General features: G+C 40.0%; 1 protein-coding gene and 1 pseudogene across 4 annotated transcripts; both read left to right on the forward strand.

The window, feature by feature from the left end:
- The first annotated feature begins 881 nt into the window (after positions 1-881).
- LOC146454349 (uncharacterized) lies at positions 882-27,410 on the forward strand. Of its 4 annotated transcripts, none has more exons than XM_085095493.1 (8): positions 882-951; positions 19,375-19,743; positions 19,956-20,003; positions 21,038-21,249; positions 23,418-23,507; positions 24,586-24,919; positions 25,633-25,929; positions 26,917-27,410. In XM_085095493.1, the coding sequence occupies exons 2-8, from the start codon at positions 19,395-19,397 to the stop codon at positions 27,261-27,263; spliced, it is 1,677 nt and encodes a 558-aa protein (XP_084951619.1). In that variant the 5' UTR covers positions 882-951; positions 19,375-19,394; the 3' UTR covers positions 27,264-27,410. The 4 variants fall into 4 exon arrangements, with proteins under 4 accessions (XP_084951619.1, XP_084951620.1, XP_084951618.1 ...); XM_085095494.1 differs by lacking the exon at positions 882-951 and adding an exon at positions 4,072-4,187; XM_085095492.1 differs by lacking the exon at positions 882-951 and adding an exon at positions 9,040-9,166.
- Positions 15,977-16,924, forward strand: LOC146454350 (uncharacterized; annotated as a pseudogene).
- Positions 27,411-27,672: the final 262 nt, after the last annotated feature.

Genomic DNA, 27,672 nt, shown 5'->3' on the forward strand with positions numbered 1-27,672 from the left:
TCTACAGGCCAAGGTTCATTTTTTCTTTACAGAGCTAGAAGATCATATAATGGTTTCAGTAACGAAACAAGAAGTTTTAGGAGGATAAAGGAATTTAAAAGATAAGCCAAAAGTGAACTTCTCACTTTGTAGGATGGATTGGCTAGAAGTGAACGTAGAATGAATGAATTAATTAACTTAATTATTTGTTCAAAACGTGTTGATCAATACGTTAGCTATAATATAATTTTGTGATCTCTTTTTGAAATATTGTAATTTTTTTAAGAATGATATAACCTAACAGGACTCCTTAATAAAGTTGTTGTAGTCACGGCTTGTACATGGCGAGACATGACTGGCATTACTACCGACTTCCTAAAGAAAACATATGTTTTATTTCACTACAAACAATTATCCTCTAAAGGAGATGATTAAACATTTATGGTTTGATGAATCAAGTGACCAGAGCCAAACGTACATGTATAAAATAGCGTGTATTTCCGCTCGTGCGAAATCTTTCGCTTCGGCCTGCCACTTAATTCTTTGTTTGCTATTTCCCGTCAAAACTGTAGTGTAGCAAGCATTTCTCTTTTGTTAAAATGTTTGCTGATAAAATAAAGGAAAAATCCCTGCACTATCCTTGATATTCACAGAACAAAATTCTCTAGCAGTGCCGGTTTTAAAAAAAATCTAGAAAATATACCTAACCGAGAGTAGCTATCAACTTCGCGAATAAGTTGATACGAAGCTGATCGGTGTTATATCAACCGGAAGTAATGTATTATTCACATACGAAAATTTGGCGAGTTTACAGTATTGCGTTTGACAATGCTACCTTATGCAACAGTCGCCTGTGTCAACTTTTGAGAAGCAATCCTTATTTCTGAGTCTCAGTGTCCATCGACCGACTCTGTTTCAAGCTCTTTCTTCGTTTTCGGTACGCCTGATAATCTTTGCTGTGTCTAAACCTTGGTAAGTTGACCAATGACTGTTATACTTTATTATAACCAATCAACTTCCGTGATAGTAATATAATAGAGCGGCCCCTTCCGCGACCCTAATTTTCTCTGTATCTAACAGTTTTTTGAAATACGAATTTTTTCATAAGAATATAGAGGCTGAAATTTGCGAAATTTAAGAATATTTTAAGAATAAACCCGAGGATGAGATTTTGAAAAGAATATAATTTTGTGTGTTAAAAATATGTAAATACAATACAACTATATGTTTTTAACTAAATCCGTATAAAAGTCTTCCTTTCTCTAAACGGCAAAACTAGCCAATAAAACCATAAAAACCTACACTAGCCAAATGATACCGATCTGGACATCAAACACTTGTAATTGATACCCCAATACATTCTAAAACTGAAATGTCATACGCTATAATCTAAGAATATTCACAATAATATTTACAGCCTAACATCGGAAGAAAAATAAGAATATTCAGCCTGAGCCGAAAAAAACAATATTCTTCAGTTTATCATGATATAAAAAAGAGTGTTTCCTGCAAGCGCAGCTTTCATTTTCAGCATAATGCAATCTACATTAACACGTCTTTCATCTCATGTTTAAGTCAACTATCGATTTGTACCCACCAGTTCTCGTATACTGATGGAACAAAATATCTCTGAGATCAACATTTTCATGCTTGACAAAGTGCGGCATCGCAGCAATTGCATCAGTTGATTGCCATCATTTAGGAATCGTTATTTTCCCATTATACGGAACTCACACCCGTTGTATACGACTAGCAGGTTTCCATGTTTCAGTTTAGAATTTGCTCTACGAAAGGAATTTCAGATGAAATGGAAAATTGCGTTCATTTTCGCAGCATGAAAACAACCCGATAGTTTCTGAAAAACGGTCATTGGATCGATTATGCCTGATAATAACAAAGTTCTAAACCACCTACTGGTGCACTCAACGAGAATATCTAAAGAAATAATTCAAGTCGGTCTTTTGGTGCTTTTCACAGAGATCGCTTTGGGGCCCTGGAAAGGGATATTTGTAAGAGCAGTTTGATCTCTTCCGATTCTCTAGCTAAGTTTTAAGGTACGAAATAAATTGTATACGTTCTTGGTGAAAAAACCCAACAGAGACGACTACCTTTTCACCTGACCATTATTCCACAGGGATCCCGGGGCGATTTAGGCCTTTCCAATAGATACTCCCCGAAGGGAATCGTCCAGTACCCCTGAGCTTAAGCTTTAAGTAAAGGTCTTTTTTATAAGCAAGCAAGGCTCTGCTTTCAATTTCAACTGTGAGGCCAGACCTTTTACCGAGTTGATTGTCACTCCCGTAAATCGTGACGAGGTTTTTCCGGCGAGCTATTTCCAAAGACATGATGCTTGCGGTTGTTCTTTGTGAGTGCGAGATCTCTTTTCATATTCCATGTCCTTCCTCTCGAAAGTTTGTAATTCAAAAACAAAATGTGGGATAATCGCCCGTGGAAAATTCCGTTCGCCGACTTTTAACCTGAAAGGTTAGTTTTCTTTGAATCTTCAGTTACCAATTGATAAACCGACTAAACGATTTTTAATGCTTAGGCTACGAGTTATATCTTTTTTTCTCTCACGGATAGTCAAGCGACGAAAATACGGGAGCGACTGCAAAAATCGCCTTGGGCAAGGATTCGCGATGCCGGGAAAGAAGAGAAAAACCAGCAAAACTAAAACATGAATCAGTAACAGTTCACGACAAAATTCAAGTAATATTTTTCACTAAATTATAAAACGGAACAAAGCACTCGCGATACAAATATCTGAATATGCACGGCTATTAACAGCTTCAAAGACATCAACTGACAGTTGGGATTAACACAGCCCCTCGATTGACATGGGGCAACATGAGTGGTATTCAACACACTGCTTAAAAGATGACAGATCATGTCCACAATCGAACATCACTAATCAAACAGGAAACTTTCACATCAGGAAGTTGGAATTAATGTTTTAGAATTTTCGTGGCTGTAACATAACTCAGTGGCAAGAAACTGAAAACACAGAATGCAAAATGGGTCTATGAATGGAACATCAGCAACGCTGGTCAAAAGTAAAGGGTTCTCTGTATAAATTGGTAACATTTCATAAATACAGGGAAGTAATATCTTTCACTAGACCATATACGGGAACAAAATGCTTGGGATACGATAGAGTGTGCACAACTAATACTAACTCGACAGTTGACAGTGACAGTGACTTGACAGTGGGGCGAGACAACCCTTCAGTTGAAATTTCCATAGCTCTGCAGGCTAAAGTTCATTTTTTCTTTACCGAGCTAGATCATATAATGGTTTCAGTAACGAAACAAGGAGTTTTAAGAGAATAAAAGAATTTAAAAGATAAGCCAAAACTGAACTTCTCAGTTTGTAGGATGGATTGGCTGGAAGTGAACGTATAGAATGAATTAATTAATTAACTTAATTATTTGTTCAAAACGTGTTTGTCAATACGTTAGCTATAATGTAATTTTGTGACTTCTTTTTGAAATATTGTAAGTTAAGAATGATATAGCCTAACAGGACTCCTTAATAAAGTTGTTGTAGTCACGGCTTGTACATGGAGCGACATGACTGGCATTACTACAGACCTCCTAAAGGAAACATATATTTTTATTTCACTACAAACAATTATCCTCTAAAGGAGATGATGAAACATTTATGGTTTGATGAATCAAGGTGACCAGAGCCAAACGTGTGAATGCCTATGGATGCACATGGTTTGATTGTGCGAAATCCTCCGCTTTGGCCTGCCACTTAATTCTTTGTTTGCTATTTCCCGTCGAACTGTAGTGTAGCAAGCATTTCTCTTTTGTTAAAATGTTTGCTGATAAAATAAAGGAAAAATCCCTGCACTATCCTTGATATTCAGCGAACAAAATTCTCTAGCAGTGCCGGTTTTAAAAAAAATCTAGAAAATATACCTAACCGAGAGTAGCTATCAACTTCGCGAAGAAGTTGATGCAAAGCTGATCGGTGTTATATCAACCGGAAGTAATGTATTATTCACAAACGAAAATTTGGCGAGTTTACAGTATTGCGTTTGACAATAATGTTAAACTACATGCTACCTTATGCAACAGTCCCTTATGTCAGCTTTAGAGAAGAAATCCTTGTTTCTGGATTCTCAGTGTTCATCTATCGACTCTGTTTCAAGCTCTTTCTTCGTATTCGGTACGCCTGATAATCTTTGCTGTGTCTAAACCTAGGTAAGTTGACCAATGACTGTTATACTTTATTATAATCAATTAACTTCCGTGTTATTAATATAATAGAGCGGCCCCTTCCGCGACCCTAATTTTCTCTGTATCTTACAGTTTTTTTTATAGGAATTTATTTTATAACAATATCGAGGCTGAAATTTGCGAAATTTAAAAATATTTTAAGAATAAACCCGAAGCTGCGATTTGAAAAAGAATGTAATTTTGTGTGTTTAAAATATCTAAATACAATACAACTATACGCTTTTAACTAAATCCGTATAAAAGTCTTCCTTTCTCTAAACGGCAAAACTAGCCAATAAAACCATAAAAACCTACACTAGCCAAATGATACCGATCTGGACACCAAACACTTGTAATTGATACCCCAATACATTCTAAAACGGAAATGTCACACGCTATAATCTAAGAATATTCACAATAATATTTACAGCCTAACATCGGCAGAAAAATAAGAATATTCAGCCTGGGCAGAAAAAACAATATTCTTCAGTTTATCATGATATAAAAAAGAGTGTTTCCTGCAAGCGCAGCTTTCATTGTCAGCACACTGCAATCTACATTAACACGTCTTTCATCTCATGCTCAAGTCAACTATTGATTTGTACCCACCAGTTCTCGTATATCAAACAAAATATCTCTGAGATCAGCAACATTGTCTTGCTTGACAAAGTGCAGAATCGCAGCAATTGCATAAGTTGATTTCCATCATTTAGGAAGCGTTATTTACCCATTATACGGAACTCACACCTGTTGTATACGACTTACACGTTTCCATGTTTCAGTTTAAAACTTGCTCCTTGGAAGGAATTTCAGATGAAATGGAAAATTGTGTTCATTTTCGCGGCATGAAAGCAACCCGATAGTTTCTGAAAAACGGTCATTGGATCGATTATGCCTGATAATAACAAAGTTCTAAACCACCTACCTGCGCACTCAACGAGAATATCTAAAGAAATAATTCAAGTCGGTCTTTTGGTGCTTTTCACAGATCTATATCGCTTTGGGGCCCTGGAAAGGGATATTTGTAAGCGCAGTTTGATCTCTTCCGATTCTCTCGCTTAAAGTTTTAAGGTAAGAAATAAATTGCATACGTTCTTGGTGAAAAAACCCAACAGAGACGACTACCTTTTCACCTGACCATTATTCCACAGGGATCCCGGGGCGATTTAGGCCTTTCCAATAGATACTCCCCGAAGGGAATCGTCCAGTACCCCTGAGCTTAAGCTTTAAGTAAAGGTCTTTTTTATAAACAAGCAAGGCTCTGCTTTCAATTTCAACTGTGAGGCCAGACCTTTTATCGAGTTGATTGTCACTCCTGTAAATCGTGACGAGGTTTTTTCGGCGAGCTATTTCCAAAGACATGATGCTTGCGGTTGTTCTTTGTGAGTGCGAGATCTCTTTTCATATTCCATGTCCTTCCTCTCGAAAGTTTGTAATTCAAAAACAAAATGTGGGATAATCGCCCGTGGAAAATTCCGTTCGCCGACTTTTAACCTGAAAGGTTAGTTTTCTTTGAATCTTCAGTTACCAATTGATAAACCGACTAAACGATTTTTAATGCTTAGACTACGAGTTATATCTTTTTTTCTCTCACGGATAGTTAAGCGACGAAAATACGGGAGCGAGTGCAAAAATCGCCTTGGGCAAGGATTCGCGATGCCGGGAAAGAAGAGAAAAACCAGCAAAACTAAAACATGAATTAGTAACAGTTCACAACAAAATTCAAGTAATATTTTTCACTAGATTATAAAACGGAACAAAACACTCGTGATGCAAATATCTGAATATGCACGGCTATTAACAGCTTAAAAGACAGTAAGTGACGGTTGGGAGCAACATAGCCCCTCGATTGACATGGGGCTACATGAGAGGTATTCAACGCACTGCTTAAAAGATGACAGATCATGTCCACAATCAAACATCACTAATCAAACAGGAAACTTTCACATCAGGAAGTTGGAATTAATGTTTTAAAATTTTCGTGGTTGTAACATTACTCAGTGGCAAGAAACTGAAAACACAGAATGCAAAATGGATCTGTGAATGGAACTTCAGCAACACTGGTCAAAAGTAAAGGGTTCTCAGTATGAATTGGTAACATTTCACAAATACAGGGAAGTAATATCTTTCACTAGACCATAAACAGGAACAAAATGCTTGGGATACGATAGAGTGTGCACAGCTAATACTAACTCGACAGTTGACAATGACAGTGACTTGACAGTGGGAGCGACACAACCTTTCAGTTAAAATTTCCATATCTCTACAGGCCAAGGTTTTCATTTTTTCTTTACCGAGCTAGAAGATCATATGATGGTTTCAGTAACCGGAAACACTGAGAAGTTTTAAGAGAATAAAAGAATTTAAAAGATAAGCCAAAAGTGAACTTCTCACTTTGTAGGATGGATTGGCTAGAAGTGAACGTAAAATGAATGAATGAATGAATGAATGAATGAATGAATGAATGAATGAATGAATGAATGAATGAATGAATGAATGAATGAATGAATGAATGAATGAATGAATGAATGAATGAATGAATGAATGAATGAATGAATGAATGAATGAATGAATGAATGAATGAACTTAATTATTTGTTCAAAACGTGTTTATCAATACGTTAGCTATAATATAATTTTGTGATCTCTTTTTGAATTATTGTAAATTAAGAATGATGTAACCTAACAGGACTCCTTAATAAAGTTGTTGTATTCACGGCTTGTACATGGAGCGACATGGCTGGCATAACTACAGACCTCGTAAAGGAAATATATATTTTATTTCACTACAAACAATTATCCTCTAAAGGAGATGATGAAACATTTATGGTTTGATGAATCAAGTGACCAGAGCCAAACGTACATGGCTAAAAGAGCGTGTATTTCCGCTAGTGCGAAATCTTCCGCTTAGGCCTGCCACTTATTCTTTGTTTGCTATTTCCCGTTAAAACTGTAGTGTAGCAAGCATTTCTCTTTTGTTAAAATGTTTGCTGATAAAATAAAGGAAAAATTCCTGCACTATCCTTGATATTCAGCGAACAAAATTCTCTAGCAGTGCCGGTTTTAAAAAAGAAATCTAGAAAATATACCTAACCGAGAGTCCTAATATAGCTATCAACCTCGCGAAGAAGTTGATACGAAGCTGATCGGTGTTTTATCAACCGGAAGTAATTTATTATTCACATACGAAAATTTGACGAGTTTACAGTCATGCGTTAGGCAATGGTTAAACTACATGCTACCTTATGCAACAGTCCCTTGTGTCAACTTTAGAGAAGAAATCCTTATTTCTGGAGTCTCAGCTTTCATTCTCAGCATACTAAACAATTATTCACCGAAGTGGAGGTGAATAGTGGCGGATACTTACCGAGGCGCGAAGCGATTTCGAGATTTCTAAATCTCGCGCGCCGCGCGGTAAGCAATTTCTTGTTGTGTAGAAAGTTCCGTCTCGCTTTCTTGCGAACAATTAAAACTTTTTGAGGCACTTATTTAGTTGCTAAGGTGTCATTTCTTTAATTGTTCTGTGAAATTCGTCTTGATTTTGAAACCATGCTGCAAAACATTAGATGTTTCATTGCTTACATTGTAATTATAGTGCTCGGGAGTTTTCGTAAACAAGGCATTGTAGTTTCATTTCTCGCCTTAGAATATGAAATTGAAAAGATTAAATAACTGCTTGACAAAGTGCGGCATCGCAGCAATTGCATCGGTTGATTTACGGAACTCACACCTGTTGTATACGACTAACAGGTTTCCATGTTTCAGTCTAGAACTTTCTCCTCGGGAGGAATTTCAGATGAAATGAAAAATTGTGTTCATTTTCGCAGCATGAAAAGAACCCGATAGTTTCTGAAAAACGGTCATTAGATCGATTATCCCCGACGTGACGAGGTTTTTCCGGCGAACTGTTTCCAAGGACATGATGCATGCGGTTGTTCTTTGTGAGTGCGAGATCTCTTTTCATATTCCATGTCCTTCTTATGGAAAGTTTGTTATTCAAAAATAAAATGTGGGATAATCGCCCGTGGACAATTCCGTTCGCCCACTATTAACCATTTACTATTAAAATTACTTAGACTACGAGTTATCTCTTTTTTTTTTTTTCTCTCACGGATAGTTGAGCGACGAAAACATGAGAGCGAGTTCAAAAATCGCCTTGGCGGGAAAGAAGAGAAAAACCAGCAAAACTAAAACATGAATCGGTAACAGTTCACAACAAAATTCAGATAATATTTTTCACTAGATTATAAAACGGAACAAAACACTCGTAATGCAAATATCTGAAATATACACGGCTATTAACAGTTTAAAAGACAGTAAGTGACGGTTGGGAGTAACACAGCCCCTCGATTGACATGGGGCAACACGCGTGGTATTCAACACACTGCTTACTCCAGAGTCCAAAGATACCTATATTTCGGGTAACTAAAATCAACTAAACTCTAAAGGAAATGACGAAAAATTTAAAGATTAAATACATAAGAGCGATTAGAGCCAAATATCTGACCGCACATTGATGGCTCTGGGTTGCAGTACGGGGCGCTTCGCTGTCTCGGTCATTTTCGGAATCCATGGAAATAGTATATACTAATCATTCCACTTTCTCAAAATGTTTGCTGAAAAAGTCGAGACGATATCTCCGCACTATCGTTGATATTCAGTGTACAAAATTCTTTAGCAGAAAAATATATACCCAATCGAGAGCCCGTCTTCCCCCTTCGCCGAGATGCAAAACTAATCGGCGTTTTATCAACCGGAAGTAACGTCATATTCAGATACGAAAATTGGACGAGTTTTCGGTCCCCCGTTTAACCAATGAAAAATCTACAGGCCACCTTATTCAAGAGTTCCCCCTGTGAAATTTTGAAAACAATTATAATTCTTGTATTTGGAGTCCCGATCGATCGATTCTTTTTAAAGCTCTTTGGTTTTCGGTAGAATTATCGTTGCTGTGTCCAAACCTTGGTAAGTTGACAGATGAGTGTTATATCTTGTTATAAAAAGGACGTAAAAGCAGCAATTTTGTAACAATCTTAATGAAGAGAACAAGACTTTTAAATTTGAAAGACATGTTTCGGCAACTCCTCTGCCATCGTCAGTGATGAACAAACCTTGATGAACAAACCTTGCTATAACCAATTAACTTCCGTGATATTTACACAATCGAGCGGTCCTTTAAGCGACGCTAATTTTTCTCTTAACCTTATTCTACATACGCAGCTTTCATTTTCAGTATACTGCAGTCTCTTAGGCACGTCTTTCATCCCATGTTCATTTCTCGTCCTTTGGACAAAATATCCACGGGACCATCACTATTTTCTTCTTTTACAAAATGCGGCATCGCAACAATTGCATCAGTTAATTTCCATAAGATTTAGGAGACAACACACTATATATTCTGGTTATTCAATGCGAATCCCTAACGATTTGGCCTTTTCAATAGATATTACCTGAAATTCTCGGAAATCGACGTCGATAATCTTTCATGTAAATGTCGGATAAAGTAAGACGTACGTCGCTCGTAAAGGAATTGCCGCGGAATGAAGAACTACGCCAGAAAAACACAATTTCCTCACATCACGCTGCATAACTCGAAGAGGCAGATTTGGGGTCGGAATTAATTTGCAGTTCGAGACAGAGCGTGCCGACGAAAATTATCGATTTGAAGTAAGTTCAAGTTCCAATCGCCAGAGCGGTGGATTTGAAAGCGAAAAGCCGGAGCTGGACATTTAGTTGTGGCCAACTTAAGTTACAAGAACGAAAAGAAGTGCAAAGAAAAAGAAAAAGAAGAAGAAGAAGACGAAGAAATCGAGGGAGAATGCGAGCGAAGCTAGGCCGAATTAGCTCGCAAAATGGAAGATGCAAGCTGAAATGGAACTGAAGAAGGTTGCGGTCGAAAGGAACAACCGTCACGCGAAAACTTCGATGGGTCAGCTCCGGTTCTAGAACCAAAGCCAAGTTCTCGCACGCCAAGCCCACCAATAAGTTAACCACCAAAGTAACAGTACATTCACTACCTGAGTGTTCAATTATGAAGGCGGTCGACGAGTTTTGTCTGAATATAGAAGCGCTAGATGGTAAGACAAGGTTTACTCTCGACCAGTTGTTAACGACTGAAAGCCTGCCTATTAGAGAGAAGAACTTTGCCGGTAACAAAGAATTGAGAAGGTGGCCACACCATGATTTACATTTACATGTTATTTGGTCGGTAAAATCATTAGACATCACTCCAATCGTAAAAATAAATAAAATTAGTAAATGAATAAAATACAGATATATCAATATATAAAATAATGATACAAAAGTCAAATAAAGAAAACTATACTAATACTTAAGAAAAGCTAATAACCTATGTTTAAATATTTTCAAAGAAGTTGACGAAACAATGGCCTCTGGGAGGCAGTTCCAGTCTGCTATAGTTTTTGAGAAAAACGAAAATTTAAAAACGTCTTTATTTGCATATAGCACGCGAAATTTAAATTGATGGCCTTAGTCTTCCCAAAATAGAGGAACACAATGTCTCTATCCTTATTGGTTGTGATAGACCGGATATTCTGAGATCAGGAAAAGAATCAGGCAGGCCAGTAACACGTTGTGAGTACACCGTTAGGATAGACAGTGTATGGTCCGACCGGATGCAGTTGGAACGCTCGTGTAATACTGAATTCACAAAAACCCTCGCAAATGTTGAACAGACCGTAGAGCAAAGCAGATCATGGCTGAATCAGCAGTGCTTGTTAATGACCATTACTATTTCAAACTCCAATTCCGACACAGTCCTCCCTAAGTGCTTTCCTTCTATATAGTATCTTAGGTGCAAAGAAGATACTATACTGTTTCAACAAGAAGATGGAAAGGGATCCTGAGTTTCATAGGCAATATACCAGTGTCATCAAGCAGAAGGAACCTTAAGACGAGTCCAAGATGAGGAGGTTCCTACTCCCTGAGCGAGTAAGGAAGCCTAATGAACCTAGGTTGGTATTTCATTGCGCCTCCAAGCCTGAAGGCATCTCTTCAAAAGATCAGTTGCTGCAGGTGTAACGTTATGTCACGCATTCGTCACGTGACTTGAGACAGCCTATCAGGTTTATTAAACTCCATGTGCTCGATTATTCTTCTTGTAAGCCGCTGGAGTCAAAATGGCTATCTTTCATTAAAGTCTGATTCCTACTACCTTTGTCTGAGTATTCTCAAGTGGAATCGCAACATGGTGTCAGAAGTCTTCTTCTAAGTTATCGTTGTCCTCGAAATACAGATAGAAACCTTCACGAGTGACCGGTATAATCGAGAAATGACGGAAAACTTGGACGTCTCTGACTCGACTGCTGGTTCAACACAGCAAGTGTTCTTTGCCATCCGCTGGTTGAACACAGCAAGTTTCTTTGCCGAGTTTTACGACGAATGTACCTCCACAAGGACGGCTGGAATTAAAAGGCAAACTCTTCGATAACTGGAAAAAATGGAAGCAAGTCTGGGATGCATATTAAACTGTAACGAAGCTAAACGAAAAAGAAAGTAAATTTCGTGTGACGACCTTTATCATGTGCATTGGCGCCGAAGCGCTCGAAGTACACAATGGTCGACCGTTTCGCTCTGAAGACGAGAAATAGGACACAAACGTCGTTTTACATCTATGGAACTCTCATTGCATTGGCCAGACAAATATTATCTTCGAGCGTTATCGGTACAACAACCGAAAACAAGAGCCTCACGAATCCATCGATGTCTACGCAACAGCACTGTGAGCTTTGGCAGCCACGTGCGAATTCGGTGTTTTGAAAGATGAAAGGATTCGCGATCGACTTGTCTGTGGTATCACCGAGAACAACGTTCGACGAAAGCTGTTACAAGAGCTCAAGTTGTTGCTTGAAAAGTGTTTGGTTATCTGCAGATCTGCCGAAGCCACCAGCGCTCATCTTAAGTTGATCAGCGGAGTATCAACAAGTACAGGCACGCCAGTTGATTCTGTGAATGCATTAGACAGGCGAAAAAAATCTAAAGCGCCACCAAAATGACGCGGCAATGGTCCAAACAAGCCCGTACCTGAGCCTAAAGAAGATCTGTTGAACTGTTGTAAATACTGCGGTAGAAGTCACATCAAGCAACGCAACAAATGTCCTGCGCTTGGAAAAGTGTGCGGTGCTAGCGCTTGCAGCAAACCAAAACATTTTGCCGAAATGCGCATCAGTGCGCCCAGTAGAAGTGGCCGATCACAGAACGGTGTTAACATGGTCGATCCGGATTATTCCTCCGAAGAATTATTGTCTGTAACCTTCGACTCGAGTGCAGGACGTGTGCACACAGTGAACGAAGACAGCCTTCCCGGAAAGAGAATCTTCGCTACAATGGAAATCGCGGGAAAAAGTGTCAGGGGCGGATCCAGGATTTCAAAAGGGGGGGGGGGGGTGGATGGCAGACCATATTTATTGAGGGGTGGTAGAGAAAATGCCCTGACTAAAAAATAAACAAGAAGCTCAAATTCAACTCGACAACAGAGAACATTATAAACCTCTCCAAACTCCCATGACGGTGGAAACATCACAAAGAGTTCACGGGCTTGTCGCACAATTGCATCAAAATAACTTCATTGATGACATGACAAAGAAATGCTTTTCTCAAACGCGAGATCCGCCAAGAATACCAATATTTTACACCCTTACTAAGATCCACAAACCAAATCCGGTCGGAAGACCGATAATTTCGGGCTGTGAAGGCCCCACAGAAAGATTATCATCTTTTGTGGACAAATTACTTCAGCCCATCGCACAAAAACAGAAATCGTATCTAAAAGATACACGGATTTCGTAAACTTCATAGAAAAGACAAAGGTCTCTCAAGATACTATCTTAGTATCAATGGATGTAACAAGCTTGTATACAAATATACCACAGGAGGAGGGTATTACAACAGTATGCACAGCATACGAGGCATTCCACAACAATAAACCTCTTATACCGTCACACTACCTCAAAGAAATGCTTAAACTTATCCTTCAGGAAAATTCATTCCAATTTGTTGGAAAAAAATTACCTTCAGACCCATGGAACTGCAATGGGTACAAAAATGGCCGTTGCATTTGCAAACATCTTTATGGCCGATATTGAACCAAAAATGATAAGTCAAAGCAAAACAAAACCAATAGAATGGAAACGTTTTATTGATGACATTTTCTCACTGTGGGATAGTGACGAAAAGGGAATTAACCTGTTCATTGAACAAGCTAACAAATTCCATCCTACTATTAAATTTACGCAAAACTGGAAGTTAATTTACGTTCATACAAAATCAGCCTTTGCTGAGAAACATATTCAAAAATCTGCCAATTACATCCTACAAGAGAGGACAATCTCTTAAGGACATGCTCGTTAGGGCAAAAATATAAAGGCAGCGTTCATAAAAATGTACACCACATAACGCAGTGAGCCGTTCAGGCCTGTCATTTCTGTTATTATCACTGATGAGCCCATCAGAATCTTACTCCGCCTCACTAGGCGTTGTCAAATGGCTTCCTTGCGAACTTTTGCGCGAAAAGTGGCGGCAGACGACGAAACGTGGCGTAACAACAACCAGACATGAGCGAGAGCTAATTTTTCTTTCTTTCTTTCTTTTCTATTTCAAATAAAGTGACATTTCGAATTTTTTTTTACTGAAAAATGGGGGTGGATATCCACCCTATCCACCCCCCCTGTATCCGCCCCTGAGTGTCCAAATGCAGATTGACACAGGAGCTTCATGTAATGTTTTGCCGCAGAAGTTTGAACCGTCCGGAACAAATATTGTTGATTCTGACCGTACCTTAAAGTTGGACAGCAAATCTACCATGCCAGTTTTGGGAACATGTCGAGAGAATGCGTAACCCCAAGAACAACAAGAAGAACAATCTCGAATATGTTGTTGTGAAAGGAGACCACACACCGCTGACTGGATCTCGCACTTCTCAGCAAATGAATCTAATGACAGTGCTCAGCATGAGAATATTCAACAAGTCAGCACGAATTTGGAGACGTGGTCAAAGGACAGGGCTGCATGGAAGGAAAACTTCACCTTGAAATTGACAAGGCAGTCACACCAGTGATCAATCCACCTTGCCGAATCGCATTTGCACTCAAAGAGAAGTTGAAATCTGAGCTACAGTAGATCGTCTAGAGTGTCTAGAAATGATTCGCAAAGTAAAGGAACCTAACGGATGGGTGTCAAGTCTCGTCGTGGTTGAAAAGCCCAATGGAAAATTGAGGATCTACATCGACCCAGTCCACCTGAATCAGGCACTGAAGCATTCACACTACCCACTACCTGTGACCGAAGATATTCTTCCCGAGCTTGACAACGAGTCGTCTTTGCTGACCACTTTCCAAAGCTTGATCATTCTTTAGAAGGGCTACCTGGCGTACAGAGAATCTTTGACGACCTGCTGATTACAGGAGAGGGTGATACCCTGTCAGCCATGATAGGAACTTACAAAACCTCCTAGAAAGATGTCAAGAAAGGAACATTAAGCTCGATAGAGAGAAGTTCTTGTTCAAATGCTCCCAAGTTCCATTCGTCGGTCACTTGCTAACCAGCGAAGGATTAAAACCCGATCCCCTAGAGGTAGAAGCTATGTGCAACATGCCTTAACCTGAAGATGTTCAAGCCGTACAGCGCTTTAATTTGTTAACACAGTCAAGTACCTCTCAAGATTCCTAGACCTGTCTGATATGTCTGAGTTCCTCTACAGACTGGCACATAAAGATGCACCCTGGGAGTGGTCTCAAGAGCAAAAAGTAGCCTTTGTGAAGATCAAGAAAGCTGTGTCTACCGCTCCAGTTTTGAAGTTCTTCACTCCAAGTGAACCTTCTGAAGGAGAAGGTGATGCCTCAGATAAAGGAATCGGCTTCACGCTCATGTAGAAAGGTCAACCTGCAACATATGCCGGCTAGAGATCTTCGACGAAAGCTGAGCTAAACTGCCTCGCAAATCAAGAAAGAGCTACTTGCACAAGTGTTCGGCGTGGAGCATAATCATCAATATGTATACGGCAGAAGAGTTACCGCGTGGACAGACCACAAGCCGTTGGAGACGATTGCTAAGAAACCTCTTGCTGCTGCTCCCAAAAGATTACAGCATTTGTTGATGAAGCTAATGCAGTATGACGTAGACATCAAGTACAGGCGTGATCCCAAGATGTATTTTGCCGATACACTTTCCAGAGCATACCTACCATAGGAACGCCATCTAAGAGAGGCAGATCAGGAAGTAGAGAGAATCCATTCTGTAAATTTCTTGCCAGTATCCGAGCCTCAGATTCAAGAAATCCGTGAGGAAACTGCTAAAGACCCTGTCATGCAGTCTTTGAAAGCAGTGATACTGAATGGATGGCCCAGCCATAAAGAAAGCCTACCTACAGAGCTCCACCACTACTTCAAAGTCAGAGACGAGTTGGTTGCTCAAGATGGTGTCGTTTTCAAAGGTCCAAGGTGAGACCCAAGATCAAAGAAACGCTACACCGATCCCATATCGGTATTCAAGGCTGTTTGAGAAGGGCACGGGAAGTTGTGTATTGGCCCAACATAAACAGAGAACTGGAAGAATTCATCTCAAAGTGTGAAACCTGCAATACCTTTCAGCCTGCGCAACAGAAAGAGCGTTTAATTTGCCACGAACTCCCACAACGCCCTTGGGAAAAGATTGGCTGCGACATATTCACATTCCATAACTGCGAATACCTGTGCACAGTCGACTATTACTCAGATTACTTCGAGATCTATGAGCTACAAAAGGCAAAGACAGGAGCCGTAGTGATTGGAAAGTTGAAGAAACGCGTCGCCACGCATGGAATTCCAGATATATTCCACAGTGACAATGGTCTACCCTTCAATTCGAACGAATTCTCAGCTTTTGCCGCAATGTACGAGTTCGAACACATTACCAGTTCACCTGAGTATCCGCAGAGCAACGGAAAAGTTGAAAATGTAGTAAAGACATCCAAGAATTTGATGAAGAAAGCTGCTAGCACCAACTCCGATTTTCAGCTTGCCCTACTTGATTGGCGGAATACCCTGACTGAAGGTATGAAAAGTTCACCTGCACAGCGGATGTTCGGAAGGCGTACCAGAACACTGTCGCCGACCTCGAAAGAACGCCTGGAACCCCAGTTAGTCAGGGATGTTAGAGAGAGAAAGCTGCAATGGAAAGAAGTTCAGACACTTTATTTCAACCGAAATGTTAAAGAACTTGAAAGTCTTGATGAGGGTGATGTTGTACGCATGAAGCCGCAAGCCTCAAATGGAAGAAGACATGGACCAAGGCCCAAGTTAAGAAACAAGTTGATGCCAGATCCTATGCTGTTAGAACTGAAGATGACAGATTGTTCCGATGGATCCGCAGACATCTTCGACAGTCGAAAGAACCCTTCATGGCTAAAGATGCTGAAGTTGAAATTCCAAGTCCAGTTCCCAACAGTCCACCACCCAAAGTCTACACGGAACCAGAACCAGCACAGGTTACCCAGCCACATTGTCCAGCAAGCAATCAGACCCAGAACCTCAAGTTGTCAGGCCAGCTCCATTATCAGTTGAGTGTCAGAAGAACAGTGCAGTTACTCGTAGCGGACGCTCTATTCGTCCCCCTAGCTACTTGAAAGACTTTGTTCAGAGCTAAACGTTTTTCCTTTTGTTAATTTTTTTTGAGTACGTACGTTTTCGTATATCTTTTCACCTTTTGTTACAGTTCAGTTTCGTTATCTAAAGAAGGAAAGGTGTAACGTTATTATGTCGCATTCGTCATGTGACTTGAGACAGTCTATCAGATTTATTAAACTCCATGTGCTCGATAATTCTTCTTGTAAGCCGCTAGGGTCAAAATGGCTATCTTTCATTCAAGTATGATTCCTACTACCTTTGTCTGAGTATTCTCAAGTGGAATGGCAACAGCAGGGACCAGAGAACAGAAGCTCGTTGTTACAAGTTATCTTCAGGTTCAAAATAAACAGTATGCTCCATGTAGTATTTGTTTCCTTCAAAGACCATGGTGCCCTCTGTTTTTTATGGTTTCCAGATGGAGATCTGACATAGGATCCGACAACCAACCAGATTTTTTTGCTTCATATTTTTGGCGGCACTTCGTCTCCAAGCATTTTTGGCTGTACATTTAAGACCTCCTGAGTCTTTTGAGAAGTTCAGAGACAAGCCGTGGTCAAGGTCAAGAAACAGCTTTCAAGAGGAGTTATTAGCGAAAGGAGGAGTTCAGTTAACAAAATTCATGTCCAATGATCAAGAAGTTCTCAGTGCCTTCCGTCCAGAGGATCGTGCACCAACCCAAAAGGATTTAAATTTCAAGTGTGCCAGTTTACCTTTGGACCGTGCCCCAAGTATTCATTGGAACTTAGAGGACGATTCATTCAACTCCTCATTAAAACAAGATCCAGCCAGAAACCGGTAAAGGGATCCTGTCTTCGATCCCAACAATATGGGCCCCTCTTGGTTAAAGTTTGTCCCTTGCTCCTACCTGGTAGAGAGGTCAATCAATGAAATGAAGCATGACTGGGATGACAATCTTCTTGCAGAATTGGCAGCAAGGTGGAGAGAGTGGAAGAAGAGCCTTGGAAACCTTAAACATTACAGAATCCCTCCGTCTGGTTCATTCCTTGTGACTTTGGAGAAGTAGAAAGGGTAGACCTGCATCACTCTGCAGATGCATCTGAAGGCCAGGGATTATGGAACAGTATCGTACTTCAATTTGTCAACAAGGAAGGAAGGATCTATGTCAGTTTTGATATAGAGAAATCGCGCGTGAGACCTTTAAGAAGTAGTATTAGTGTGCCAAAGTTACAACTGATGGCAGCTACCTTGTTGATCCAGATGAACGTCATTACCGAGAGAAAATACAAAGGTCGTACCGAGGGTAACAGCGTCACCTTCTGAACAGACCTGGGTATCGTTCCGAAATACATTCTCGTTGAAAATAGATTTATCACTTTCTTTGCAGTAATTGGAGGATGGCGTCATATTAGGTCAAAAATTCACCCTGCCGACTATGCCTCCAAAAGATTGAAACCCAGTGACACTGGGAAACTAGAGATATGGAAACACGATTCGAACTTTTTGTGGAACAAGCGCGAGAAATGCATTTTCATATGTCTAAGATACAGAACTGGCCAGATATCGCAAGTGACCCATCGACACACAGCTTAATCAATGCCATGAAAATATTCGTCAGGACAAATTAATGAGTTGGTAGCAGCCACCGGCAGTTAATTCCAACCCCAGTCTTTAGGTTGTATCGTTTACCTTTCCAGGCCTGCACCTGGGAGTAAAACATCTGGATCTGATGATCATGAAAAGACGCATCTTTCATGATTTTCTTCGGAGCTACTCTCTTCCCAATACCAAATAGCCTTCAGGTCATGCCACATCCCAATGCACGCTATCATGCTTACGCGACAGTTTTTAAGTCAATCACAAACCGGAATTTTGAGACGACATTATCGCAAAATAACGTCGCCTCAGCCCGATCAGAAGACTCCCCAGGATCCGATAAAGTTTTTTGTATTGCCTACACAAGAAGAATTCACGCTCAGTTAAAAAAGTGAATATTAATCAATTACTGTTTCCAGAAAAAAGTATTTGCCCATTCTTGGGTACTCCTTGAAAAACTCAGAACTGGCAGTTGTATTTGTGACAGTTGTGTTGGCTTTCTTAGCACAAAACTATGCAGCGTAAAATGTTGTTACATTAACTTAGGTACTTGAGAAAAGAATGCACAATAACGATAATTTTGTTTTTTGTTTTGCATGACTTGTCTTCTGTGGTGAGAGCTCAAATTTTTGGGCTGCTTTTAGTTTGTTATAATTACTTTGTAGGCCAACCTCGATTAAACGGCTTTAATTTGAGTAAAATTCTGTTGCACTGGACCATGGTCACTCATGCCATCAGCCCATCGAAAACACGAGTCAAAGAGATTGTTCTTTTTGGCAGTTACAGCGTAGTGTAACAACTACATGTTGGCCCTGTTAAATGCGCAGTGCAAGTTTTCTTCCTCCTGCACCTGTTACTTGTTTAAAACATCCTACATCGCAAAAGCCAATAACGTTGCAAATAGTAAAATGGGCATACCCAAGAACAGCGGTTTAAGGGTTGAAATAGGTGACTACTAAAAGCCATTTTTTTCGACTTCTACTTTCCTTCCATTAACAGGTCAATATCACAGGGAGAGCATGCAAAGTCGAGTATTCCTTGTCATTCTTGCTGTTGCCGTGGTTACTCATTCCCAGAGGAATTCACCCAAAGGTCTTCACTTCTTGGGTGTTGGTTACAATCTGCTCAAAGGGAACCCCGAGGGCGCCGAAATATCGAAAGGAGGTGTTGATCCTGGACTATTCGTCACTAGAAAGATCTTTCAGCTCACCTGGCGTTCAAACAAACTGTCTGTTGACAACACGTACAGGGTACCTGACCAGGTCAGTTTTGCACCTCGAGCGTCCTGCCTAACAACCAACAAGAAAGAGGTCATTCCTGGCCCCAAGAGTTATCAAGCAAAGCTCAATGATGAAGTGAAAGTCAGCCGTGAGTAGAGCTTATAGAGACTGCAATATCACTTGCTTTAAATTTTTATTGTGTTAAACTTATCGTAACTTTGAAAGAATTGTCTTGTTTTTATAGACGTCTAGAATATGTTTCAAACTGACTTTCGTGGTCAAACTTAAACGGTCACAATCAACCCGGTTTTACCCGACCTAATATCGCAGCATAACAAGTTTCTGTTCTTCTTTCCGCAGCTGGTTACAGTTCAGTACTGTTCAATGTCGCCTTCACGCTCAGTTCAAGTAAGAATATTAATTCCATATTAATTTTATTAATTTTTCAAAATTTAACAAGATAGGAAGCTTTCCCCACCGACACATACACAAACACATGGCCAAACGTGTGATCTTGGGTTTAAAGGCTATTTCCAGCAGGCTCATCGCTATGTTGTTCCAAGGATCCAAAGCGGGCCTTTTCGATTCCGATTGCCATCGTTAATTTTTGAAGCATCGCTTGACCTCACGCCGGTCAAAAACCAGGATTGGCATTAAGGGTGAGAAGTAACTCCTTGGAGTATAGAATGTAACATATTTTTGTGTTTGACATAGAAAGAACGCACTCCTAATTGCGTTTGGAGTCGAGACTGTATGGGACAATGAATGAATGGCTCTTAGGACGCGTATCTGGCATCCCCTGCACATTTTGCAGGGGCGGATGACATCATCACCAACTTGGCAAAGGAGCGAGAGACCCTGGGATCGAGATCATCGAACGTACTCCCTAATCTTTGATTATTACTAATTTAAAGTATGTTAATTGTAAATAAAAAGAAAAAATCTTCCTGGAGTCGAGAGATTTGTTTTGAATGCCGCTTGATTCTGCTTCGCAGTAAAGTTTTCATCGGCCCTCGTAATTGCTTTTCATAAATAATTTATTTTAACTATTAATTGTTTAACGTTTGCCTTCCATCTCTCCGACCAACACTCAGGGTCCTAAAATAACTGAGGAGAAGGTGTTGCCTTTGTTTTAACATCTGCAAATGTGAATCGCATGACCACGTCTAAATGGCGGCTTCGTCTGAAATTTGGGGACGTAAAATAACCACTAAAGACGTAACAAACCCCGACTGTGATCACCCTCAGTGCCGGCATGTGGCCGGCTTGGTGTGATTCTCTGAAAGGTTTTCTCTCAGTCAATGACATCACAACTCTGTATAGTAGCCAGAAGTCAATGGGATTTGCCGGTTGCTGGAAAAACACGCAAAACGTAGAACTATTGAATCTAACATTGTAATTTAGTTATGAACGATTAACGTTTGTATTATTCGTGGTGTCAGGGTTTAAAGAAATACAAAGGATGACGTCGAGCTATCGCAACGTGTTTTATGAAGACAAGCACATCTGCAATAAAGGCCGCGCGCGGTACCAACTGGACTTGGCTCGATACAAGAACTTTCCAGTGTCACAAGACTTTGCATCTGCTGTTTGCCTTTTGCCGACGCAATATGATAGCAGAGTTTACTTTAACTTTATTGAGAAGTGGGGAACGGTGAGTAGTTTGATACCAATTGATCAGGACGATACAATAACATCGTGGAGGACTATCTGCCCTAACTGCATCGCCGTTCGCAGTTTGATGCGGCAGCCGTCGTGTTGTTTCTAGTCTTTTTTGATAATTAATGTATGTGTTCCTCATGTTTGATGTTATTTTTTATAATATTTTCAAAAACTCATTAATATTTCACAAGCCCATTGACCTATCAAATGGTCGTTAAACTAAAAACATCACTTGCAGTGGTTTTAAAACCCGATAAAACCTCCTCCTTATTAGTATGCGGTGTTTAATGTTTTTCTCGTATGCTAATATTCTTGAAACGAGCTTTTCCCGGAATGTTTTTCAAGCCGTTCAAAAAAAACTCCCAGCACGTGTTTTATCGGGTCTAAAACCAATAAAACACTGCTACTGGTGTTCTAAACATTACTTAAATGTATACGAACCACTGTAATTGGTTGTTGCTGTAGTGGCTCCCCTGCCTGAGTGTCTTCTGTATATTTATTTCATGGCAAAGCTCAACAAATAAATAAATAATATTCGTTTGGATAGGAGCATACTACTGACAAGGATACATAACGGCTCATTTTGGTCAATATCTGTTCGGAAAGCATATCCCACTTTTGAAATTCGGATTACGTTGGTAAGAACAACTAAAATAGTGTTCATTTTCAGCGAAATATCACCTTAAACTTTCGTAACATTGAAAAACCTGCTCCCCTATTTTTTTTTTGGGGGGGGGGGCAAAATGAAGTGCCCTACTATTTTCAGACTGTCATTACCTGCTCCTAAAAGGGCCTTTTGTACTAAATGGTCACATGGTAAAATATCCGCCATACTGGATGGCAAGAAGCGTGGCATCCTCCACTGGGACATCGAGAAAAAAAGGAAAGTCAAGCTTGACAGGTTGAAATTCTTTTGTGTTCGAATCTACTACATTCTTTTACCATTCAGTATGGTGGATTTTGTACTAAGTGACCAGTTAGTGCAAAAGGCCCATTCGGATAATAAGATTCCGTTCACAAACCTTTCTGCGATTTAAAGTTTCAGTATCAAACCGCGTTAGTTTACACAAATTTGCCTTTAGAGACGCTAATAGCGGAGACAATATGTAATTTTTCTCAAACGTTCTCGTTGGGTGGCCCTGGGTGAAAAATATAAAAAATGTAATTTGTTAACCCACAGAGCACCAAAAAGATCTCTGGGAACTCGTTCAAAGGTCACCGTTTGTTCCGGGTCGCATTGGAATTTGGAATTGTTGGTTTTTGTGGAGGAAGGAAAACCGGAGTACCCGGAGAAAAACCCTCGGAGCAAGGACGAGAACCAACAGCAAACTCAACCCACATATGACGCCGAGTCTGGGAATTGTAGCCTGCGTGCAGACGTCTCGTATTTCCTTTGTTGCACTCGGAACAAAGGAAATAAGAGATGTCTGCACGCAGGCTAGCCGTGAGGGAATCAAACCCGGGCCACATTGGTGGGAGGCGAGTGCCTTCACCACTGCGCCATCCCTGCTGGGTGAAGGGAAAATTTTAAGAAACAAGAACACAGTATAAATGTCACTTTACAATTGAGCTGTTGCAGCAACAACAAAAGTAATCATTCAATAAATGAGATAAAATGATTGAAATGAGAAAGTGACAACCGAAATTGTGACTCAGTGTACATTATCTAACTCGTAGAAGTAATGATTTACACCTTCCTCGCGTGCGTACCAATTGGGGCAAGCAAACTTTTATTTATCAAGCCTCTAAGGACTGGAACAGCTTAGACAATGACTTTAAAAACATCAAATCATTGTCCCTTTTTAAGGCAAAGCTTAAAAGTTTGTGAATGATGATTTTTTAGCTATTTTTAAATTCGTTTGATCTTGTGAAATAATTTTTAGGTAATTTTATTTTTTATTTCATTTTTAATTTGCTGGGCCCCACTGAAAACCGCCAAGGCGAGTGGGCTCCCTGGATAATTATAATTATTATTATTATTATTATTATTATTATTATTATTATTATTATTATTATTATTATTATCATTATTACTATTATTATTATTATTATTATTACTATTATTATTATTATTATTATTATTATTATTATTATTATTATTATTATTATAAAGACTGAACAAGTAATTATTGAAATAGTCCTGTTTACCTCATGTTGCAGCACATTGTCGTGGAGGTGGAACTGGGAGAGAAAAGAATTGAGCGCTTCAAGAGTTCAAACACTGAGTTCACCAAGTATGCTATGGAAAACGTAAGGACAGGGTTATGCATTTGTTTTATATTAATTTTTTCAAAAAGAGCAGTTTTCAATTGTGTCGAAAGTAATTTCGCGTTTGCTTTGGTTTTGCATTACTGCGCTCTGTGATTGGTTGACAAAACTCGCGCCACCATCTCTACCAATGGGAATCCAAACCAAAACCAATCGTGTTCTGGCCGCACGCGTTTTCCCGCGCTTGGCCCTAGTTACATGTATTTGCTTTGAATTCTGATTGGCTCGTTGTGTTCTTCACGTCTGTTGCGTTTAGCCAGAGTAATTACTTTGGTTTTGGAAACTAAACTAAGTGTCGGTGGTTTCTTTTTTTCAACGTTTGCACATTTTATTTGTAATGGGAAGAGCTAGAATTGTTCACCAGGTTCTAAACTGGTTGCCAAATGGTTGGCGAACAGTGGGATGATCAAGGAAAACCTAGAATAGTACCTTCTCAAAGGCATTGATAATTCAAAACAAAGGAAATCGCCAAAGGGAACGGTCGTTTGGAACACTTCAAATGTAAATTTGAATTTCTCTCAGTGGTATGAGAAGGTATATCAAACACTCAAGAAAGTGTTTCATTCAAACACCGAGGAGAGGATTGAAAAAAAAAAAGGACGCTGAAGCTGATTGAAATTTTTTAAACCAATTTTGGGATGTTCAGAAATCGGATAATATAGTACATCACAGAGGAAAAAAATATTTAGCAGGGTGGATATGACATGGATTGAGGCACAAGGCTCAGCAAAAAAACAGTGGCCGCTGGAAAAGACTTCCGTCCGTGCTGCCCTATGCACCTGTGAAGAGGTGTGACTGGGTTATGTGTGCGTCAGTGTGTATCTAATCTAACACTTGGAAGTACAAGTAGAGACGTATGTCTGCCTAGGTACAAGGTGGGGACCCCGCTTGGAATTGTAAAAGGTTCTTTAAGCAGGTTACTAGACTTCAGGCTGAACGACAGTGTATGTGCGCCTGGAACATTAATACTAATGAAAACAGCAGCTTCCCCACCTCTCTGAACGCCGACCGGAGTGTTAAGTTACTGAGCTCTCAGATCACTTACGCAATTGTTTTGTAGGTGGCTAAGTCCGTAGCCGTGTCTGGACGTTACATGGGATACAGGACCTCTCTGAAAGTCAACATTAAAGCGTTTAAACAATCCATGTCCCGAGGCACCAGATTCGGTCACAACAAGGTGGAGTTTAAGTCTGGAGGACCCAACTTGCCGGAGCCCATTGGCTTGAAGCTAGTCCCCATTTACGAGGCTTTTGGTGATTATTTCTACAAACTCATTCACCAACGCCATTCCAATCGTTGCCTTAGCTCTCCCTCGCTTCTGAAAAGGAGAAAAATATACGTTCAGAGGGCCTTGAATGAATATCCCCGCCTTAAGAATGCTAAAAACCCTGTAGGTGAGTTGAAGTTTAACTGCGAGATTATTCAGCGATCGAACACCTGATAGTAGACCAACACAGAGCAAAGACAGACCCCGAATGAAAGTTACGTTCACAATGGACCACAAATACAAACACTTTATTTGAGATAAGCACTATGATAACCACAATAAAGACTATATTTGCGAAAGAGACCGTTTTACTTCCAACTAATCAAACGGGGGTTGGGGGGATGTAATGGCGTGGCCGTTGGTAAGGGACTGAACCACAGATCCGGGATATTAGTAACTCGGATTGACGGGAACGAGGCTTTGTAAACATGTAATGTATTCGTCTAACTGTGAGGTGGTTAACATTTAGGATTAAGTATGTTGGTCGAAGGGTACCTCTGACTACCAAACTTGCAACACAAGAAATTATGGTAGTGCCGGGTTATGAGAGGAACACGTTGCAAGTGATTCCTGGATTGGTTACGTGAGATCCTCAGGAGAGGATGGCCTGAGAATTATTTCCTCTGATTGTTGAAAATTACAAGAACAACAATGGCAGCAAGAAAAGTAACAACAAGCGATCGACAAGTGAAGATCCTTAGCTCGGAAAAACGAAGATCTCTAGTTTTCGAAAACGCTCACCAAAGTGGAAATGCCCCGATGGTACACTTACTAAATAACATGGTTTGAATGGGATTATAATCAGTAACAATATTAGTTACTTTTCTGTGTTATTTTCAGATCCTGAAGTAAGGATCCCTGTGACATGGCCGTTGGGTACGTACGGTCTTCCAATGCCAAACGCAGGATGCCCAAGGGGAACAGAGGTCAGTTGGCACAGTGGAGCCCGTTATCACGACACCGAGGATTCCAGCTCAAGGAACACTTGGTCATCGCCCTACCATTTGGCGGGACATAAGGCGGCGAACGACATGGAACGGAAATTTTGCATAAAAACACTGGCCAGGGCGTCCGAATACAGCCTTAACTGGCCTAAAGGACAGTACTGTATTCTGAAGAAGGGCTCTTGTCCTAGAGGTCGGGTAAACTCTTCTTCCTAAGTTACTCACGTTAATGCAGTTAACGTGTTGTCATCAGCTTGCTGAGACAATGCTTGTTCTTGTAGTTAATGAGATGCTAACTTTATGAACCACGGGAAATAGGTAAAAGAGAGGAGTAATAAACCACTTTATTACACCCATTTTGGAATCACTGGTGATCATTGCAATCTGATTGGCTGTCAACAGTGCAATTTATTCACGAATCACACCATTCTTTTTGCTCCAAATTGCATCCTTCTTTTAGCCCATCGAAATAAAAATGCAATAATAATAACCAATTAAAAACCGAGTTTCCGGAAGTGGATAAATAAGACAAAAAACTCTGTGATTTTAAAATGGGTGTAATAAAGTAGTAATTGAACTTCGTGTTGTACAATTTTGGTCTAAAATTATACTTGTGATTTCAAATAAGATTTTAAAAATGTATATTATTATTATTATTATTATTATTATTATTATTATTATTATTATTATTACTATTATTATTATTATTATAATGCGAATTAGGCAGCATTTACACATTAAAGGCACTGAAGTCTGTTTAAAAGCAAGGTAACTCCCAGCCTCACTTCCAATTTCAGGCCAGGTCACTAAGCACATAACCGTAATATAGACTATTGTGTGTATCCGTGAGAGATTTTGCTAGTCGCTTTGAAGGAGGTCCGTTTAGTTTAATATCTAATTCTGACGACGACGTTTTTGTTTGTTACTAACGTTCGTTTGTCTAAACATTAAGCCCCAAAAAATTATGTCGCCCAAGGATATGCGAGAGAGAACATGCAATACTCGACTGAACGAGTTACAAGAGGAAATGTTCGTAGTTTTCTGTTTGCATTTTGTTGATAACTTCCACGAATAAGGAAGTGCAGGTATGGAACCGATTTAAATAACAGATACCAGGTCACCCTTAACTGCCTATTAATTCATTTTATTTATACATTCTACAATTTGTGATATCATACAGGTTTCCACTCGGGATGGATTTTTTGGGACGACGAAGATTCACGCAATAGAAATGGGTACAGCGGGCAGCTACCAGACGGCTCCTATGGCAGAGACACCACAATTTACTATTGCTGTCGATCAGATGGACACGCAACCAATGCCATCATTCTCCCCACCGAATCCCCCTTCGTCCTGCTCAAGTCCAACACCCATCTGTGCCAGCGCGTCAGAGGCATGTATGTCAGAAGCGAGTTCTTTTTCTGGGACTGTGAAGATTCGTCAACTAGAAATACCGCTGGTGGCTTTAGGCCATACTCAGATGTCGGGAGAGATATCCGCATTCATTACTGCTACTACTATCGTTAATAGCAGTAATCACATCACTCACTTGGTCACTCAGTAGAATCCACTGAACGAAAAACACTGAGATGACGTGTCGTGACTTTGAAACATGTTGCGCAAGGCAACTGTATTGATTTCTTAAACAATAAAGAAACGCTATCATTGAAACTGTACTTTTGCTTGTTTTTGTTCTTTTAGGATCCTTTATAGGCTCCTAGCGGTCACTTTGCTCAGTACCCGTTGGGTTACCTTGTTGAAGGACGTTGCCTCCACCCCCACCCCGCAAGGTTTTTCGCGTAGTTTATCACTACAGAGGAAAAGTAGATCTAAGCAAGGAATAGTGAAATCCGAAATGAAATTGGTGGCAATAAGTTAACCACACATTTTTCAGAGATAATTAAGCTACAATAACTCAAAAAAGCTGTCAAAAACA

This window comes from Pavona decussata, unplaced genomic scaffold (genome assembly GCF_977016875.1).
Source record: "Pavona decussata unplaced genomic scaffold, jaPavDecu1.1 SCAFFOLD_302, whole genome shotgun sequence".
NCBI lineage: Eukaryota > Metazoa > Cnidaria > Anthozoa > Scleractinia > Agariciidae > Pavona > Pavona decussata.